The 21,965-nt window shown below is 48.2% G+C and overlaps 1 protein-coding gene, 1 non-coding gene and 1 pseudogene across 2 annotated transcripts; all 3 read right to left on the bottom strand.

Moving 5' to 3' along the window:
• Positions 1-7,608: 7,608 nt before the first annotated feature.
• On the bottom strand, positions 7,609-15,259 carry LOC146209913 (uncharacterized). The gene is made up of 2 exons (XM_084581451.1): positions 14,779-15,259; positions 7,609-9,914 (listed from the first exon to the last, which is right to left on the bottom strand). Exons 1-2 carry the CDS (start codon positions 15,257-15,259, stop codon positions 8,770-8,772), a joined length of 1,626 nt encoding a protein of 541 aa, XP_084437577.1. The 3' UTR covers positions 7,609-8,769.
• Positions 15,260-16,276: 1,017 nt separating this feature from the next.
• Positions 16,277-16,348, bottom strand: TRNAM-CAU (transfer RNA methionine (anticodon CAU)). The gene has a single exon. It is a non-coding gene; the product is annotated as a tRNA-Met (tRNA).
• Positions 16,349-19,628: 3,280 nt separating this feature from the next.
• Positions 19,629-21,176, bottom strand: LOC146209911 (uncharacterized; annotated as a pseudogene).
• Between the last annotated feature and the right edge of the window lie 789 nt (positions 21,177-21,965).

Below are 21,965 nucleotides of genomic sequence, written 5' to 3'. Positions count from 1 at the left end.
ACTTATTGGAATTTAATTCCCCGATAACGGCCTCAATTTCCTCGGAAGTAATACTTGCTTCAAGTGTCTGCGCAACTTCGTCTTCCACTCTTGGCATCAGCGACAGAAAGTCTTTTCTTAAGCGTTCAATGTCCGGTGTTTTCAGGCTAAACAATTCTCTGTAAAATTCTACAAACGCCCGTTCAATCGTTTTTTTCTCCGAGGTAACTACGTTCTGATAGCAGATTTCTTTTATCTCTTTTGACACTGCGTACATTTTTTCATCCCTAAGTGCCCTTTTCGTGGGCGTCTCTCCGAGCCACAATTTTTCGCTGCTTGCTTTTATCACCGCACCGCGATATTTCTCTTCGTCTATCACCTCAAGTTTGGTTTTTATCTTTTTTATACCTTGGGCGAACAAGCCAGGCTTAACGCTCTCCATGCTAAGCATGTATTCAAGTGTGCTACGAAGTTCTTTTTCTTGCTTTCTTTCCTTACGTTGGAGAGTGCATGCTCGGTTATTAGCAGCTATCTTTATATCGCACTTAAACTGCTCCCATGCTTGTATAAAATTAGTCATTTTTAACATATGCGTAATATATTCTTTCACTTTAGTGGTGAACTCTTCATCCAGCAGCAGTTTTTCATTAAATTTCCATTGCTCGCAATTGAACTTTGTTCCCTTACTTTTCATACCTAGAATAATCATTACGAGCGAGTGGTCACTAAAGCTCATGTGAAGTGTTTGATATTCCGAGCACAAGGGCACACAATCAATGGGAACATATATTCGGTCCAACCTTGCATGACAGCTACCTTGAAAGGGCGTGAACTTTGCTCGGCCTTCATGCGTCAGTATACAGCCAGCATCTTCAAGCTCTGCCTCATTAACAATGTCAATAAGTAACTAAGCACTCCAGTCAAGAAGGACACGGTCTGTTGTTCTATCTTCCGGTCTACAGACACAGTTGAAGTCTCCAAGCAGGAGAACACGCCTGTCATGTATTAGGAAGGATTTCATATAGTGAAAAATCTTTTCGCGCTCAAACGTTCTAGTCGGCGCATAAACGCAGATCACTCTCCAGTTCAATCCAGAAAAACTGAAATCACATATCAAAAGCCGACCACTCTCACACGAGAACACAGACTGTACACACACTATGCAATTTCGAATGAAAATGACACATCCCTCCGATCTTCCAACCGCATGACAAACGCAAACACTATATCTAGAACGATATATTTCAGCCATTTTATCTGTCTGTTGTTCGCTTTCCATTTTGCTCTCTTGAACTGCTAGCACATCAATTTCATTTTCGAGCAGAAGGCGGTTCAGCTGCTGTTGTCTCCGACGCGCTGACAGCCCTCTCACATTTAGCGTGGCTACGCGCAAGCTAGTGGATAAATTGGTCGCCATCTCAAGAAATTATAAATCGCGAAACATTTCACTCACATCTCTTCTGCAGAGACAGCATTGCGGTTGAACTGTTGCATGGGAGGACAATTCTTCCGTTTTGGCGAGTCTGTCCGTCGTTCCAAGCGCTGCTCCCGATCATGGACCGGGCTTGTGACGTCTCGACCGAAAAGGGTGCCCCCGCTATGGCGGAGGCACAGGTGACACTGTTCTCCGGTCTGGAGGCACGTTTGGCCTTGGCGTGAAGGCCGACCGGCGAAGGGGGGCCGCCTTCAGTGGAGGCTGTCCGTTTTCCGCTCCTCCTTGCGTTGATCCCTCGTTGACACTGTCTTCGTGCACACGCTTCAAGGGCAAGGTAGAAGCAGCTGGCATCTCAGCTTCAGTGTCTCCCTGTTCCTCACTGTGTTGCGTAGACGAAGCTGGGCTTGCAGCACTGGCATTGCCGTTTTCTTTCGTGGGTGTCTCGGTCCCAGCAACATTCGACAACGGAACTATCAAATCTGATTCACAACGTTTTTTGAAGGCAGGGGTCTTCTCAGAGGATTGCTCTTTCTGTTCTGCCTCCTCAGTGATTCCACTGCTCGCTTCCTCGGCGTCCACTGCGACCATCAAGTGCTCGCCTGCCACTTCACTCGGAACGGGGCCTGCAACGTTGGCATACGTGCGCACACACTGGGACTCGTCATGGCCGTAGCGACGACACAGCCCGCCGCGCGGCACGCGACACTCACGCCGTATATGACCTTTCCCGCGGCACCGGAGGCAAAGCGGGGCTCTGCCTGGGACGTGGACGAGTGCGACGTCCTCGGCGACCCGAAGCTGATGCGGCAGGTCGTCAATGGTAACGCCCACTTTTTGCTTCAGCGTGACCGTTCGAGTCGTTGAAGCCTTGTCGACACACCCTTGCACTCTCCACTTGTCTCTTGAAATTTCAGTCACTTTTCCAAAAGCAGCCAACGCCGCTCGCACATCATCGCCGTGCACGCCGTGAAGCAGCCAGAAATGTTTCAACCTGATGCCTTGGTTACAGGGGTCAATGACCACGCATCGGTGCTCCTTCACTTCAAAAGCTTCGGCTTGCAAAATCTTCGCTTTCTCCTCTTCCCCTTTAAACGTTACCGCCCACACGTGATTTATTTGATATGCCCCGAGGGCAACCACTTCCGGCAGCAGCGAAAGACCAGCGAGGGAGTCTCGAAAGTGCTCCACCCGGTACGGCCTGGCTTTTATGTCGCCGTGCAAAAAAACACTGTGCAAAAAACTCGAACCTGTAGGCAGATGCGGTAGAACCAGTTCATAATCCTTGGCAGACCTTTCCGTGTTCCTGATACCACGGCCCAGCTGAGCCGCTGAATCCGCTCCTTGGGAGCCCACGAAAATCACGTCCGTCACGCTCGGTGGCCGGAAGTGGAATGCGCCACTCTGCTTTTATGGTATGTCTATCTTTAAACCTAGATTTTATACACACATAAAATTACGCAACAAAGAGATATGGGTGAAAACGACCCAAACTTGGGCTGCTGGAAAAGCATGCAGTTAAAGTGAAATGCATTTCAGTGCATACAACAAAGCGATTACAGTTGCCTGAGAATCAATTGACTGATTTCCTCAAAAGAAAAAGAAAGATATAGCAGAGCGTGGTTTCGATCCACGGTCCTCTGCGTTATGGGCCCAGCACGCTTCCACTGCGCCACTCTTCTTTTTTTTCTTTACTGCCTGACTTTGACACAAATACACCGCACTGGAACTCAAAACAACAGGAACAAAGGAATAATATATGTACACAAAGGTAGTTCATGTTGCCTAACACCCACTGAGGGGCAGGCATTGTCATGTTAAAATTCCTTGAGCACCGTCAAAGGTTCCAGCTTTGACAGCCACTCAGGAACACATGGTTGCAATTTAAGCACGTCGAGCCATCGCTGCACGCTTTCACGGAAATACATGCGGGCTGGCCGTGCATCTGGATCGCAGTGATAACCAGCTATTCGTGCGCGCCATATACTGTGGAGGCACATTAACATAACCTGGTCTAACGGCATATCAGCATGGTTATCCAAAGGCAAATACCTAATGCCATGGGAATCAAGTGGCAACGGTTTTTTTATTGTCCTTTGCAGAACATCCCACAAATATACCACCTCCCAGCTATGCAAAAACACGTGATCTATTGTCTCTGGCTGTTTGCAGATGAGACATTGGGCCCCCCGCGGTAAGAACATACCCTTTTCCTCCATAAATGATTTTACACACAAAGTACTGGTATGTAGCATAAAGAAAAACGTTTTAGCTCCCTTAGCAACTTGCATTTTCTTTACGCGTTTTAATACATTACTTCCTGTGCCTCCATAGTATATAGTTCTGTACAAGGGCACCGGGAACACCACTTCACAAACATCCTTGTATAATGTTCTCCTGTTAACATTACTTAAATACTCTTTCGAAAAACGTGCGCTTAAGAATTTCACGCTCACAACAATTTCCCTAAAGAATCCAAAAAGAGAACACGGCATACATTGAGTATAAACTACGAAATCAGGCAACGCTCGACCAAGTCTTTGTTGACACACTGCGCGGAGGAATGGATCGCTGGCATCCCTAAAAAACATAAACCGGTTGACAATCTGTCGCGCAAACAAATGACCCAGACCAAGCCCTCCATACTTCACCTGCCGGAACAAATTTGTCCGACTGCACCTCTCCCATCTCGAGGCCCAAACAAACACCGCAAAAGCTCGATGCAATTTTTGCACATTTACATGGGAGCAATGCAACACTTGCATTACATACCATAACTACTAATTAAAAACAGGCTGCAAACTGCGGCTCTTGCAAATATTGATAATTGATCGCTTTTCCATTTCTCCGCTTTTTCACGGGTTTCGTGGACCTGCTCTAGCCAGTATGGCTCGCTTTCCTTGTAAAATTCCAAGGGCACACCCAAGTACTTTGCAGGCGTTGTAACCCACGACACATTAGCGAAAGTGTCGGGGGTCAGCTGCCATTCTCCGTGCCAAACTCCCAGGCACTTACCCCAGTTAACTTCACTCCCTGTGACTTTGCTAAAATGTTTTACCACATCTACTGTCCTCTTTACACTCTCCTTATTTACACAAAAACCGCAACGTCGTTGCGTAAGCCAGTAATTTGACTTCTGACTCCTGCAGTCGAAAACCATCAATGTCATTGTTTTGTAGAATGCTTAAACACAATGTTTCTAAATAAACGCCGAACAAAAGAGGGCCGAGGGGGCAACCTTGGCGCACCGAACGTCGTACGTTGATGGGGGCCCCCAGTGACTTATTTACAATTAATCTCGTAGAGCAGTTACGGTACGCCAAGGCCACTCCCTCTCGAATAACAGAGCCGACATTAACATAGTCTAATATACTGAGCAGAATAGTATGTGCCACACAATCAAAAGCTTTCTTCAAGTCCAACTGCAGTATCCCAACACAGGCGTAAGTTGCATCGCAGCATTCGAGCGCACTTCTCGCTTTGTGAATGTTCTGAAAGATAGATCGCCCTTTGATACTCCACTGTGCCACTCTGCTTTTATCTTATGTCCATCGTTAAACCCAGATTTTATACACACATAAAATTACGCAACAAAGAGACATGGGTGAAAACGACGCCAGCTCAGGCTGCTGGAAAAGCATGCAGTTAAAGTGAAATGCATTTCAGTGCATACACAAAAGCGATTTCAGTTGCCTGAGAATCAATTGACTGATTTCCTCAAAAGAAAAAAAAAGATATAGCAGAGCGTGGTTTCGATCCACAGACCTCTGGGTTATGGGCCCAGCACGCTGCCAATGCCCCACTCTGCTTTTTTTTCTTTATTGCCGGTCCTCGGCTTTCACAAAACAAAGACAAAAAAAAAACAAACAAAATATGTACACAGTTATACAAGGAGCGAAATCCCCCAGAGAGGACCATGCTTTGTCACATTAAAATTCTCTGAGTGTTGTCAAAGGCTCTAGCCTTGAGAGCCACTCAGGGACAGGATTCCGTACATTCTGTATTTCTACAAACTTGCAGATGCTCTCTCGAAAATATATACGCGCTGGACGCGCTTCGGGGTCACAGTAGTACCCGGCCATACGAGAGCGCCATATACTGTGGAGGCCCACCCCAGCATGACTAAGTCGAACGGGATCCCACCCTCATTTTTTGTTGGCAAGTACCTAATTCCGTGTGAATGCAACGGGAGCTGTTTCGTCATGGTCCTCTGTAGCACGTCCCAAGAATAAACCCCTTCCCAACAGTGCAAAAAAACATGGTCTATGGTCTCCGGTTGCTTGCAGATTAAGCAGTTTGGTCCCCACGGTAGAAACATCTCTTTTTCTTCCAAAAAAGATTTGACGGGTAATGTTCCAGTGTGCACTTTAAAGAAAAAACCCTTGACTTCCGGCGATACATTCATTTTTTTAACCCTTTGCAGCACATTACCGCCGGGGCCTCCACAGTACAAGGCCCTGTACAACGGCACCGGAAAGATAACATCGCACACATCTCTGTACAACGTTTTTCTTGTTACGCTGCTCAAATATTCCTTTGAAAACCGAGTGGTTAAGAATCTGACGCTGGTTACTATCTCTCGGAAATAACCAAAAATGCCTCCTGTCATGCATTTTGTTGCAACGACATACTCTGGCAAGGCTCGCCCTAGCCTTACTTGGCACACTGTGCGCAGGATCTTCAACATGACGGAAAAACAAAAGTCTGTTTACCAGTTGCCTCACAAATAAGGCCTCCGTCTTTGACCCGTCTGAACAAGTTTGTCCGCATGCACCTTTCCCAGCTAGAGGCCCATACAAAAACCGCAAAAATTCGATGTACCTTTTGTATGTTAATTCGCGAGCAGTGGAGCACTTGCATCACATACCACAGTTTACTAATAAAAAACAGGTTACACACAGTGGCTCTTGCAAACACGGATAAATGAGTACCTTTCCACTTTTCTGCTTTTTCTTGTGTCTCTTGTGCCTGCCCCTTCCAATACTGTTCAGTATCTCTGTAAAATTCCAACGGGACTCCAAGGTACTTTACAGGGGTCGTACACCAGGTCACATTAGCGAAAGTGTGAGGAGTATCCGGCCATTCTCCGTGCCAGAACCCCACGCACTTTCCCCAGTTCACCTTGCTTCCCGTGACCAAACTAAATCTTTTAACACCTTCTACCGCACTGCTAATGCTATCCTTTGTGACACAGAAAATTGCTACATCATCTGCATATGCTAGGACTTTCACTTCCGCTTCATGCAGCCGAAAACCTTGAACAGCATTATTCTACATTATGTGAAAGCACAAAGTTTCAACATACATACAAAACAAGAGTGGACTGAGGGGGCAACCCTGACGCGCCGAACATTCCACGTTAATGGGGGCCCCCACCGATTTATTAACAATTAACTTTGTAGTGCCGTGTCGGTACGTCATGGCCACACCCTCAGTGATAATAGAACCTACATTGATATGATCTAAGATAGAAAACAAAATCTCATGAGCAACACAGTCAAACGCTTTTTCAAGATCTAGCTGGAGAATTGCCACAGGTACCCCAGTGATGTCGCTACACTCCAGCACACACCTTGCCTTATGAATATTGTAAGCAATAGACCTGTTCTTTATGCCACGAGTTTGATGAGGGCCAACAATTTCTTTAATAACACTCTGAAGCCTCGCCGCCAACACTTTCATGAATATTTTATAATCGACGTTCGTTAGTGAGATCGGCCTATATGAGTACTGTCTGAGTTTTATAGGATCATCTGTTTTAGGGATGAGGACGGTATGGGCCGCACCGTAAGACGGGGGCAACTCCTTACGATCATAGGCCTCATTAAACAGCAAAGTCAAAAGTGGGGTTAATTCCGTTTTAAACTCTTTGTAAAAAGCTGCACTTAACCCATCTGGGCCAGGAGACTTTCCCGGGCCCTCTATTGCTCGTTCAACTTCTTTTTCACTAATTCGCCTCTCCAAGCTTTCCTTTCGGGATTCATCGAGCCTAGGCATAGCGCCGAGAAACTCGCCTTTAAATCTGTGCACGTCAACTTCATGTTGTGCGAACAACGCCTGATAGTAATCAAAGAAAGCATGATGGATGCGATAGCTATCGGTCACTACCCCACCCGCTCCTTCGATCTCCTGAATTTCGTTGCGTAGAGCGTGCGCTTTTTCCATTCCTAAAGCCCGCTTAGTGGGCGTCTCCCCTGCCACCAATTCTTCCGCTCTCGCCCTCACTATCGCCCCTCGATATCGGTCTTCCTCGATAAGTTAAAGCTTTTGCTTTGTTTTCTTAATATCTTCCTTACCTATGCCGGGCGTTTTACATTCCTGCGCCAACAATTTTTCAAGTATATCTCTCAGCTGTTTTTCCTGTAATCTTTCCTGGTGCTTTAGCAAAGTAGACCGCTCAATGGCCTTCATCTTAAATTCTTCTTTGGCTAGTACCCACTGGAGCCCGATTTCATTTTGACACTCATTTACTATTTTGGTAATTTTTTCCGTCACATACTCATGAAAATTTGGTCTTTTAGCAGTTTACAATTTAATTTCCACAGCTCCCATGAAAATCCACTGGCTCGCTTCCTTTTGCCTAGAGTGCATATCACTGCACAGTGATCTGAAAAGGCCACTGGTAAAACTCGGTATTTTTGACACTTTGGTATTAAGTCCAGTGACATGTAAATCCTGTCGAGGCGAGCGTGACTAATACCTTGAAAGTGGGTGTATTGCACACTACGTTCACCGTCTAAACACTCCGCCACATCATCTAATGCATATTCATCTATCAGTCGTGACAATAAGTCTGTACTTCTGTCCCTGAAGGCTCGGGTGCTGCTTTTATCGCGAGCCGCCGGAACACAATTGAAATCGCCCATGAGCACTATCTGTTTCTCACTAGTGCAGTAATATTTCAGGCTCTCAAAAAAGGAACACCTATCCTCCAATTCATTAGGTGCATACACACAGATAACCCGCCATTCTATATTCTCAAAACCGAAATCACAAATCTCGTATCGCCCTGTCTCTCCGGAATCATAAGTCTGCACGTTAAGTCCAGGCAACTTTTTTACAAGAAGGACGCACCCGGCAGAAGTTCCGATTGCATGGCTCACAACGGCATAATACTTCGACGTGAAGCGCTGCACCATGCTCCCGGTCTCTTCCTCTCCCTCGACTTTGGTCTCTTGAACGGCTAGCACATCGATGTCTCTGTCCGTTATAAGGCGCAACACCTGGCTCTGCTTTTTCTTCGTTGCTAACCCTCTAACATTAAGCGTCCCGAATGTCAGAGCTGGGGTTGGATCCATTTTAATATAGAGTGAAGAGAACGAGAGCATTTGCGCTCACCTTTCGCGTCTAGCACCCGGCTAGACTCCTTTGTTTCCGCCGCAGCCCTCCGGTGCGGCTGCATGGTCTTGCAGCGGCGGTGGCTTATCGCTGGCCCGCTTGTCCCCCAGAAAGTTCGGCTTCGGTCTGAGAGAGGACCGCCGGGCCTGGACCGTTTTCGTAGGCGGCTCCTCAACGCTTGACGCTGTTGTTTTGTCCTCTCCATCACCAGTCTGGGCGTGAGGCCGTTTGGCCGAGACATTGCCCGCACGAACATTGCACTGTTGCTGTTGCTCCTCGCTGCTCGTCGAGGCCACCATCACGGGTTCCGTAGCTGTCAAAAAGCTATCTTCCTTCTCCTCAGTATCAGCCCAGGCCGCTGCCGAGTCTTTTTCTTCAGGTTGCCTCTCTGCCTCACTTGACACGTTTGTGTTTCTGCTAGAAGTCCCCGAAGAGACAGTCGCCGCTTCCGGCTTGCCTACTTCCTCGACTCCTTTCGCCGCTTCTTCCGCCTCTGATACGTCCATCTGGTGTTCAGCTATCTCTTCCCTCGATGCGAGCCCCGTGGCCACCGCATATGTACGGACACACTCACTGTCGACGTGGCCGTAACGCCTGCATTTCGAACACCGGGGCACCTTGCATTCACGTCTAACGTGACCGCTACCACGGCAGCGCAGGCACTGCATAGGCCGCCCAGGCACCACAACAAGGGCCAACTCACCGGCGACTCGCAGCTGGTGAGGTAGGTCATCGGTCTTAATACCGGATTTCAGTTTCAGGAGGACTGTTCTCGTTGTTGACCCCTTCTCTTTGACGCCTTGGACGCGCCACCGCTCCCGGGTCACCTCGGTTACGTTACCGAAAGCAGCAAAGGCCGTCCTGATTTCGTCGTCGGCCACACCGTGCAACATCCAGTGCAGCCGCAGCTTCACCTGTTGGTCCTCTGGGTCGATAATGATGCAGCGACGTCCCTTTACTTCTACTTGTTTCAACGCAGCCAGCTTCTTCGTTGCTTCAGCGCTGCTGAGCATGACAGCCCAAACGTGGTTAATCTGGTACGCCCCCAACGCCACAACATCGGGGAGCGCACCAACGATGGCGAGGGCATCGCGAAAATCTTCCACTTTGTACGGCCTATTGCGCACGTCGCAGTGCAAAAACACGGTGTCTAAAACAACACGTCCTGTAGGCAGCGTCGGCAAAATCAACTCATAGTCCTTATCATCCTTATCAAGATTCCTGTTTCCGCGGCCGGAAAGAGCCGCTGTCGCCGCTCCGCTGGAGCTCATGATTCTGCGACCGTCCCGCTCGGTGGCCGGAAGTAGAATGACTGCGCCACTCTGTCCACTGCGCCACTCTGCTTATATCTTATGTCCACCTTTAAACCCAGATTTTATACACACAGAAAATTACGCGACAAAGAGACATGGGTAAAAAGTAAAAACGACGCCAGCTCCGGCTGCTGGAAAAGCATGCAGATAAAGTGAAATGCATTTCAGCGCAGACAACAAAGCGATTACAGCTGCCTGAGGGTCAATTGACTGATTTAATCAAAAGAAAAAAAAAAGATATAGCAGAGCGTGGATTCGATCCACGGACCTCTGGGTTATGCGCCCAGCACGCTTCCACTGCGCCGCTCTGCTTTTATGTTATGTCCACCTTTAAACCCAGATTTTATACACACAGAAAATTACGCAACAAAGAGACATGGGTAAAAAGCAAAAACGACGCCAGCTCCGGCTGCTGGAAAAGCATGCAGTTCAAGTGAAATGCATTTCAGTGCAGACAACAAAGCGATTACAGCTGCCTGAGGATCAATTGACTGATTTAATCAAAAGAAAAAAAGATATAGCAGAGCGTGGTTTCGATCCACGGACCTCTGGGTTATGGGCTTTTTTTTTCTTTATTGCCGGCTGTCATACACATAACCAAGGTTGACACACAAATTGAACTGAACAGTCCAGCTCGTGATGTTCACATAAATATGACACAGGTAAAAAAAAAAGCCGTTGACCCTATTGGGGTTGACGTTGTCGAGTTAAAATTCTTTCAACTCTACCAATGGTTCAACTTTCACCACCCATGCTGGGACTGCATTCATCGCTTTGTGCATTTCAACAAAGGTGTACATACACTCGCGAAAGTAGAGCCTTGCAGGGCGAGCTTCAGGGTCAACGTGGAAGCCCGCCATTCGGGACCGCCAAAGACTGTGTAATCCTAGCAACATTACGGTGTCTAGGGGTACATCATCTTCATTATCTGTCGGCAGGAACCTGATTCCGTGTGGATCTAAAGGTAATTCTTTTTTAAGTGTTCTTTGTAATACGTCCCAAAAATAAACCCCCTCCCAGCAGTGCAGAAAAACATGGTCTATTGTCTCTGGTTGTTTACGTATTAGGCATCGTGAACCCCAAGGCAGATAAAAACCCTTGTCTTCGAAAAATCTTTTTAGCGATAATGTACCTGTATGTAGCTTAAAGAAAAACGTATTCACCCCCGGAGAAACGGGCATTCTTGTCACGCGTTTTAATACGTCTTGACCTAGACTCTCGCTGTACAAGGCTCTGTACATAGGAAGAGGAAAAAGGTTGTCACAAATATCATTGTACAGTTTCTTCTTTTGGACTGCACTCAAGTATTCTACCGAAAAACAAGCAGTTAAAATTCGGACACTGCTTACTATTTCTTGAAAACACTTGGAAATTCGCCCTGGAATACTTCTCGTAGAGACAACAAAATTGGGCACTGCCCGCACGAGCCTTACTTGGCACGCAGTACGTAAGAAAGGGTCTGAGACGTCACGGAGGAAAATAAAACGATTAACTAGTTGGCGTACAAATAGATGAGCAAGCCCAAGTCCACCTTCTCGAACCCGGCGAAATAAGTTATCTCGGCTACACCTTTCCCATTTGGATGCCCAAATAAAAACTGAAAAAACTCGATGAAGCTTTGTACATTTATCCTGGAACAATGAAGTACCTGCATGACATACCACAACTTTGCCACAAAAAAATCAGATTGCACACAGTAGCTCGTGCGAAGATAGATAGCGGCACCCCTTTCCACTTGTCGACCTTCTCGCTTATTTCTTGAGCTTGGGCACGCCAGAATGAATCACTGTCTTCATAGCATTCCAAAGGTACGCCCAAATACTTCACCGGTGTTGTGACCCAGGTTACGTTGGCAAAAACATTGGGTGTCGATGACCACTCCACATGCCAGAACCCTAAGCACTTTCCCCAGTTTACTGGGCTTCCTGAGATCGCACTGAATTCTTTCACTATCTCAACAGCCTTGAGTACACTTTCTTTGTCCAAGCAGAAAACTTCTACGTCATCTGCGTACGCCAAGAGTTTCACCTCGCACATATGCAGTTGGAAGCCCTGGACAAATTCGCTTCGTATAATAGACAAGCAGAATCATCATCATCATCATCATCATCATCATCATCATCATCATCATCATCATCAGCCTGGTTATACCCACTGCAGGGCGAAGGCCTCTCCCATATTTCTCCACTTAACCCGGTTCTGTGCTAGCTGCATCCACTTGACCCCTGCGAACTTCTTAATCTCATCCGCCCACCTAACTTTCTGCCGCCCCCTGCTACGCTTTCCTTCCCTTGGAATCCAGTTTGTTACCCTCAGCGACCATCGGTTATCCTCTCTTCGCCCTACGTGTCCTGCCCATGTCCTGGGTTGTCCGCCAGGACAACCCAGAGGGCTATGGAACGAAAAATGGTAGGGGTAACATTAAGAGATAGAAAGCGTGCAGAGTGGGCCAGAGAAATAACTCAAGTTACCGACATTCTAGTGGAAATTAAGAAGAAGAAATGGACATGGACAAGCAGAATGTTTCTATATAAATACTGAACAGAAGAGGGCTGAGGGGGCAGCCCTGGCGCACCGAGCGTTGCACATTTATTGGATCGCCCAGTTCCTTGTTGACAATCAATCTCGTGGTGCAGTTTCGGTACGCCAGGGCCACGCCCTCTCTGATAACAGAACCCACGTTGATATGGTCCAAAATAGAAAACAAAGCACCATGAAAAACACAATCAAAAGCCTTTTCCAAGTCGAGCTGGAGAACCGCGATCCTAGCGCAAACAACGTCGCAGCATGTATATTAGTAGTTATGGACCGTCCTTTGATGCCACAAGTCTGATGGGTGCCGACTATCTCTTGAATTACTGTCTGCTGCCTGGCCCCAAAAACTTTCATTAGAATTTTGTAATCAACATTTGTTACTGATATAAGACTGTATGATGTCATAAATCTTAATTTCTCCGTTTCATTAGTTTTAGGTATTAACACAGTGTGTGACGTGGCGAACGGAGGCGGCAACACTTTAAGGTGGAAACCTTCGTTAAAACTTCTGCCAACAGCGGGGATAGCTCTTCCTTAAATGCTTTGTAGAAAGCTTGCGCTCAAACCGTCAGGCCCAGGCGACTTCCCTGGGTTTAGGTTTTGTATTGCTCGTGCTACTTCTTGCTCGGAAATTACCTGCTCTAGTCTTTCTTTTGTGCAGTTGTCCAGTCGGTGTAATGAAGAAACAAACACCCCCTTAAACTTCTCCAACTCAATGTCCCTTATTGCGAATAGCTGCTGATGTTAATCATAGAACGCACGTGCTATGTCATCCTTATCCGTCATACGGCTGCAGTTCCATTCTAATTCTAGTATTTCGTTTCGACGAGCGTGTGCTTTTCAGAGACTGAGGGCCCGCTTGGTGGGGGCCTCGCCAGCTGTCAATCTCTCAAACCTTGCACGAATGATCGCTCCACGATATTGTTCCTCATCCATTAACTCTAATTTCTTTTTAATATTTTTGATGTCATCTTTATACACCCCCGGCTGTTTGCTTTCCTGAGCAACTAACATGTTTAGTGTTGACCTTAGTCCTGCCTCTTCTCGCTTTTCATTACGACGAATGCAGCTACCTCTTTCTATCGCTTTTATCTTTATTACTTGTTTAAATAGCTCCCACTGCTCCCCAATGTTACTGTTAGGTCGCTTCTCTATTTCTTTTATCTTCTCTAATATAGTATCACGTAAAATCTGGTCATCTAAGAGTTTAGAATCACACTTCCAGAGTTCCCAGAGAAAATGTTTGCTTTGATTTCTAGGTCCAATACTGCACTTCACAAGACAGTGATCGGAAAACGAAATCGCGATAACGGCATAATTTTGACAGTTTGGTATCGCGTCCAACGATACATAAATCCGATCGAGTCGCGCATGACTGAATCCCTGGAAATGAGTGTAAAGCACACTGCGCGCACCATCCAAACACTCCGCAACGTCTTCCAGCGAAAATTCACCAATCATCTTGGACAAACAGTCAGTGCTTGCGTCGCATGACTGGATCCCTGGAAATGAGTGTAAAGCACACTGCGCGCACCATCCAAACACTCCGCAACGTCTTCCAGCGAAAATTCACCAATCATCTTGGACAAACAGTCAGTGCTTGCGTCTTTGTAGGCACGGTTTGAGGTCTTATCTCTAGCGCTTAACACGCTGTTAAAATCCCCCATCACCACAAGTTTCCTCTCTGAACTTAAATATCGTTGCATGCTTGTGAAGAAGTTGAACCTTTCTTCAACAGTATTGAGTGCATACACACACAGAACGCGCCATTCGCTATTGTGAAAAACGACGTCGCAGACAATGAGCCTTCCACATGCGGATGAGGTCACGGCCTGCAATGTCAGTCCTGGCAACCGACTAACAAGCAGCACGCACCCAGCCGATGAACCCACCGCGTGACTAACAGCCACATCATACCTTGACGTGAAACGCTGCACCATGCTCCCAGTCGCCTCCTCCCCTTCCACTTTGGTTTCTTGAACCGCTAGCACGTCTATGTCTAGCTCTGTCAAAAGGCAATGTACTTGGATTTGTTTTCGTCTCCCTGCCAACCCACGGACGTTAAGCGTTGCTACGCTCACGGCCTGTTTCATCGCCATTTCCATGCATAAGGAGGACACCGGGAGCAAGGCGCTTACCTTTCACGTCTAGCGTTCCGCTAGACAGTTCCAGAGGTCCCACCGCCATCACTTGTGGTGGGCCCGACTTGCTGCGGGGAAGGCTTCTCAGCGGTTTTCCTGTCTGCTGAGGTATTAGGTTTGGGCCTGAACGGTGGTCGTCGGCTCTGTGTCGCTTTCGCTGGTGGCTCCTCGTTGTGTCTAGGGTTCCCTTTGTCAGCACAGTTGCCGGCCTCGGCATGCGGACGCTTTGGCGCACAAGCGGTGCCCGTTGGCCGAGCTCCGACTTCCGTGATAGCACTCACACTCATTGCTGGTCCCTGTTGTGCGGCGCCTTGACTGAACACGTCCTCTTTCAAAGACAACTCCGATACAGCCGACGCTGGCTCTTGAGTGCTGGTGTCCACGCACACCTCTTTTTCCGTGCCATGCGATGTCGCCACATTATCTGGCACTGCGGAACCTCCCATGTTGTCTTGGGTTCCCTTCGCTGCTTCTTCAGCCTCGGCAACGTCCATCACGTCCTCGGGCGTCTCCCCTCTCATAGCTGGTACCGTTGCCGCCGCGTACGTGCGCACACACTCCACTTCCGAAGCGCCGGCAGCGAGAGCAACGCGTCACTTTACACTCGCGTCGCACGTGTCCGGAGCCGTGGCAACGTAGACATTGCATAGGCCTTCCGGGCACTACGACGAGGGCCAACTCGCCTGCTACCCTCAGTTGATGAGGAAGGTCATCCAATTTCATACCTGTCTTCAACTTCAGGAGTACGGACCATGTTGTGGAGCCTTTTTCGTTTACGCCCGAGACGCGCCATCGTTCACGGGTGACTTCGGTTACGTTGCCGAATGGGGCGAAAGCCTTCCGAATATCTTCGTCAGCGACACCGTGGAGCATCCAGTGAAGTCGGAGGCGGACTTGCTGGTCTTGAGGGTCGAAAATAATGCATCGTAGCCCCTTAACGTTAAGCTCTTTCAAAGCACAGATGCGCTTTTTGGCTTCAGCGGTCTTGAAAGTGACAGCCCATGCGTGATTTACCTGATACGCCCCCAAGGCGACAACTTCGGGGAGCGCGTCCGTCTCGGCGAGCGCATCGCGGAAATCCTCGACTCGGAAGGGTCTAGCTTTAACATCTCCGTCAAAAAAAAGCGTGTTTAACGCAACACGTCCTGTCGGCAGCTGAGGCAAAACGATCTGATACTCGCTATCAGTACTTGCGTCGGACCTGTTTCCGCGGCCAGCCTGGGCCGCTATCGCCGCTCCGGTGGAGCCCATGGTCCTGCGTCCGCACCGAACGGTAGCCGGAAGTAGAACGCCTCTGGGTTATGGGCCCAGCACGCCTCCACTGCGCTACTCTGCTCTTATCTTATGTCCGTCTTTAAACCCAGATTTTATACACACAGAAAATTACGTAACAAAGAGACATGGGTAAAAACGACGCCAGCTCGGGCTGCTGGAAAGGCATGCAGTTAAAGTGAAATGCATTTCAGTGCAGACAACAAAGCGATTACAGTTGCCTGAGAATCAATTGACTGATTTCCTCAAAAGAAAAAAAAAATATATAGCAGAGCGTGGTTTCGATCCACGGACCTCTGGGTTATGGGCCCAGCACGCTTCCACTGCGCCACTCTGCTTTTTTTTTCTTTTGTTTTATTGCCTGCTTAGACATACATCGCTACGAAACAAAAATGAAAGAACACTGGAGAAGAATGCACATAGCGTCGGTATGGGCTAAAACTTCCAACCAAACCTTGACTGATGTAAAGGGCCTAAAAACTCCTCATGTGCATAAGTGGCTCAATTCTCGATACCCATTCGGGCACCGGGTACACATTCTTGTAGGTTGCCACGAACGCCGCAACGGATTCGCAGAAATACTGGTGTGCCGACCTTGCATCAATGTCGGCGTGTCGCGCTGCCATGCAGGCTTTCCATATACAGTGCAATCCCATCAGCATTACTGCGTCGAAAGGGACGCCTTCATCCTTTTCCACAGCTAGGAAACGAATTCCTCGGGGGTCTAGTGGCAGGTCTTTTTTCAGTGTTCTTTGCAGTATGTCCCAAAAGAACACGCCACATAAACACTCCAAGAAGACGTGCTCAACAGTTTCCGGCTTTCTGCAATAAAAACAATGCACACCCCAGGGAACGTACAGTCCCTTTTCCTCCATCCAGGTTTTTACCTCTAAGGTTCCGGTGTGCACCCTAAAGAAAAAGGGCTTTGCGCCTGGAGCCACATGCATTCTCTTTACGAGCTTTAAAACGTCGCTACCGGGATTGGCACTGTACATGGTGCGATACAGTAGTACAGGGAAAACTACGTCTGCAAGGTCCTTGTACAACTTTTTGCGCTTTACTACAGCTATATAATCGCGTGAGAATCGCGCACTTAAGAATTACAGGCCGCCACGACCTCCTTGAGAAAACCAACAACGCGTGCTGTTACGTATTCGGTAGAAACAACAAAATCGGGTAGAAGTTTGCTTAATCTCATCTGTAACACCGTGCGTAAAAAAGGGTCCGTCCCGTCTCGAAGGAAGCAGAAACGATTAACTACCTGCCGCAGGTATAAATGCGACAAGCCAAGGCCTCCATTACCAACACTACGGAAGAGGTTTGTACGGCTTGTCCTCCCCCATACCGACCCCCACACAAAGACAGCGAATATGCGGTGAAACTTTTGCACATTAGCGCGCGAGCAGAGCAGAAAGCTTAGCACATACAACAATTTACTAACAAAAAACACATTGCACACAGTGCTGCGTGCGAACATGGACAAGTCCCAACTTTTCTCCCTTTCCGTCCTATCACGCATTTCCCCAACTTGATTCCGCCAGTAGGGCTCACTGTCGCGGTAAAACTCTAACGGAGCGCCTAGGTACTTTGCGGGTGTACTAAGCCATTGCATGTTGGCGAAAGTACAAGGGGTCTCTGGCCAAGTAACATGCCAAAAATCCAAGGCACTTAGCCCAATTGACAGCACTACCACTGGCAGCACAGAAACGCTTCAAAATATCCACAGTTTTCAAAATGCTCTCATAGTCAACGCAGAAAACCGCAACGTCGTCGGCATATGCAAGGAGTTTGACCTCGGCTTGCTGTAGTTTGAAGCCTTTGATATAACAAGTCCCGATGACACTGAGGCAAAGGGGTTCTATGTACATATCAAAGAGTAGAGGCGAGAGGGGGCAACCCTGGCGCACAGATTGTTGCACCTCGATGCGCGCTCCCACCGACTTGTTATTAGCCGCGTCGTGCAACCACTGTACGCCATTTTGACACCCTCTGTGATGACTGTTCCAACGTTTACAAGTTGAAAATGGTAAACAGAATTTCGTGTGGCACTCGATCGAACGCTTTCTCCAAATCGAGCTGGAGCATTGCGACGCCCATGTGTAGAGCATCGCAGCAATTCAGCATGCATCTCGCCGTGTGGATGTTTGTGAATATTGATCGGTCTCTGATACCGCACGTCTGATGTGGTCCAACTATATCCTTCATAACCGTTTGAAGTCTTTTAGCGAGTACTTTCATGTATATCTTATAATCAACATTGGTTAAGCTAATAGGACGATAGGCAGTTACTTGCCTTAATGCGGCTCGATCATCTGTTTTGGGGATCAGAACTGTATGAGTGAACAGGAAAAAAGGCGGTGGATGCTTTCGTTCGTAAGCATCATCTAAAACTCGAACCAATATAGGCGCTATTTCCTGCTTAAAAGCTTTGTAAAAATCGGCGCTTAATCCATCTGGCCCCGGGGATTTCCCTCGTGTTAAGTCGTCAATTGCCAACTCTATTTCATCGGTTGTAATCGGGCGCTCTAACCTCTCTTTTGAGTTGTCATCAATTCTGGGCATCAAATTCAGGAATTCTGCCTTGAAGCTGTTTGAGTCGACCCCGCTACGCATGAATAAGGCTGTATAGAAAAGTGTGAAAGCATGCTCGATGTCGTTTTTTCCTTTTACGATAACTCCGTCCTGCTCAATTTTAGAAATCATGTTCTTGCTGGCCCATTGGGTTCCCTTGCCAGGGACATTTTAGTTGGCGCCTCACCGGTTATCACTTTATCTGCTCTTGCTCGAACAAGCGCCCCGTGATAACGTTCGATATCTATCTGCTCCAGCTTTTGCTTGAGTTCACATATGTCGGCCTTGAATGTGCCGGGGGCTATATTTTCTTCATTTATTAGCATTTGCAAGGTTTTCCGCAAATCTGCCTCATACTTATTCTTCGCATGCTTTATGGCACTGGCTCGTTCCAATGCCTTCATTTTTGTTATTTGTTTGAAAGTTTCCCACTGCTCGCTTATCGCTGTGTCGTTCTCAATTTTTTCAAGCATAACTGACACCTGTTCTTTGAAAGCATCGTCAGTCAAAATTTTCGCGTTCAATTTCCACAGATCCCATGAGAAGATTTCCTTTTTTGCCTTATGTCTAATGTCAAACCTGACCAGGCAATGATCACTGAATGAAACAGACTTCACGTGGTACTCACGACAAAGCGTAATCAGTTCGGCCGACGCGTACACCCTATCTAGTCTGGCATGACTTGCTGCTTGAAAATGCGTGAAGCGAACGCACAGCTAGTTTCCCAGGGATTCCGCCACGTCTTCGAGCCCAAATTCGCCAGTTATGTTGCTCAATACTGCCGTGCTGGCGTCTCTGTGCGGTGTAACACTCGCTTTATCACGCGCCGATAGCACGCAATTAAAGTCGCCCATCAGTACAAGTTTTCGGTCAACACCCATAAAATTTTTGAGACACTCAAAAAACTGTCGTCTTTCCTCGAGCACATTAGGAGCATACAAGCAAATCACCCGCCACTCTACTGAGCCAAAAGCAAAATCGCATACAACCGTGCTCCCGACATGTCCGTCCTCACTGCCTGGAGATCAAGCCCCAAATGTTGCCGAACAAAGAGTGCACACCCCGCGGATCTCCCGACAGCATGACTAACACACGCGTAGTACACTGACGTGAAAGGAAGCACCATACTCTCGGTCTCATCGTCGCCTTCTATTTTAGTTTCCTGTACAACCAGGATATCTATATCTTGTTCCACTGCCAACCTATATAACTGCCGTTGTCTTCTCCTCGCTGTAAGCCCTCGAACATTGATTGTGGCGAGTCGCAAGGACCTATCTGGTAGTGCCATTATAGCATGAAAATAGACCGAGAGTACGGTGCTTACCTTGGACGACAGGTCCCGAGGTGCAGGATCCAGCGCACGGCATGTGCCTGCGCTTACAACTACGAAGCAGGCGGCGGCGGAGGTGGAGCCGGCGGCACTGTTGCCGTCAACCTCCGCTCGGAAGCGATGTTCGGCCGTAGGCGTAGCGTCGGCCGACGCATGGGACCTGCCTTTGAAGGTGGTTCTCCGGTGACGGTCAGTCCAGGAGAGGCTCCCTCTGGCTCGGCGACTTCGTGCGAGCGCTTAGTTGCCGAGACGGCGGCGCCTTCCTTGGAAGTGTCCATGGCCTCCTGCACCTCGCTCACGCTTTCCCCCGACAGCACGGTGTTGTCTTTTTCTTGCACCACGGCTGGCGTACTCGGCTCCTCTGTGGACGCAAGTGAGTCTTCTTCAAGGTTTCGAGTTTCTTCCGCGACTGGGTTCCCTGATATATGCTCGGCAGACGCCTTTTCGTTCTTAGCGCTACTAGCCTCTACCATTGCTGTTGCTTCAGCATCAGCCTCGTCCATTAGGAGGTCCGAGTTATCGTCACTCCCAATGGGCCCTGCGACGCTGGCGTAGGTGCGCACGCACTCCGTCTCGTCGTGGCCGAAACGACGACACAGCACGCAGCGCGGTACCTTGCAGTCTCGACGAATATGACCGGTGCTCCGACAGCGCAGGCAGAGTGGTGCCCTACCCGGCACCATCACAAGGGCCAGCTCACCGGCAATTATCAGCTGATGGTATGTCCTCCGGCGTCACCCCCGCCTTGAGTTTCAGCGTCACGGTTCGTGTCTTCGAACCCTTGTTCGAAACACCGTTGACCCTCCAGCGTTCCTTGACCACTTAAGTCGGTCTTCCGTATGCGAGCAAAGCTGCCCGTACGTCGTCACCAGGTACGGTGGGGAGCAACCAGTGCAACTTCAACCGGATGCCTTGATTCGGCGGGTCGATGAGTACGCAGCGATGACTCTTCACTTGTACTTCGGCATTTTCGAGCAACCTCTTTGCACCTTCAGCACACTTGAACGTGACTGCCCAAACGTGATTCATTTGATACGCCCCCAAGGCCGAAACCTCGGGGTGCAGTTTCAAACGGGCCAGCGTATCCCTGAAGTCTTCCACACGGTAGGGCCGGGCTCTCATATCAGCATGCATAAACACGGTATTCAAAACCAAACGCCCTGAAGGCAGACTAGGTAGAACTAACGGTACTCATCATTCGATGAAGCAGAAACCCTGTTACCGCGGCAAGAAACGGCCGCTGACACCGCTCCGTTGGAGCACATGATAAGCACGTCCGCTCGCTAGCGCGGCCGGAAGTCGAATCCCTCTGCGCCACTCTGCTTTTATCTTATTTCCATCTTTAAACCTAGATTTTATACACACAGAAAATTACGTAACAAAGAGACATGGGTAAAAACGACGCCAGCTCGGGCTGCTGGAAAAGCATGCAGTTAAAGTGAAATGCATTTCAGTGCAGACAACAAAGCGATTACAGTTGCCTGAGGATCAATTGGCTGATTTCCTCAAGATATAGCAGAACGTGGTTTCGATCCGCGGACCTCTGGGTTATGGGCCCAGCACGCTTCCCCTGCGCCACTCTGCTTTTTTTTCTTTATTGCCGTGAAACAAAAAACAAAAATACCCATGATAAAATACGTCAACTACACTTGAGCTAACGTGTACGCGGCTACAATATTTTCAATAGCAAAAACTCATCAAAGAGACAATGCCATTGTGGCGGATCCTGCTGCCTCCTGAAAGTTTCGCGTATATATCCAGCACTTGCAATAAAGTTTTCACGCGCAGATCGTGTATCTATATATGCATGACGCACCTGCATTCGTGTTTTCCACAAACTATGGAGGCCAAGAAGCATAATTAAATCATAAGGTGCATCATCGTTCTGCACTGGTAGGAATCTTATACCGTAAGGAGATAATGGATGTTCCTTTTTAATTGTCCTTTGGAGGACGTCCCATAGAAAGACAGCATCCCAACACTGTAAGAAAACGCGTTCTATTGTTTTCATTGTTTTGCACAACAGGCAATTTGTTGTCCACGGGACGAAGATA

Source organism: Amblyomma maculatum, chromosome 1 (genome assembly GCF_055883805.1).
Source record: "Amblyomma maculatum isolate TAMU_Amacu chromosome 1, ASM5588380v1, whole genome shotgun sequence".
NCBI classification, from domain to species: domain Eukaryota; kingdom Metazoa; phylum Arthropoda; class Arachnida; order Ixodida; family Ixodidae; genus Amblyomma; species Amblyomma maculatum.
This window is presented reverse-complemented; position numbering and strand designations above follow the sequence as displayed.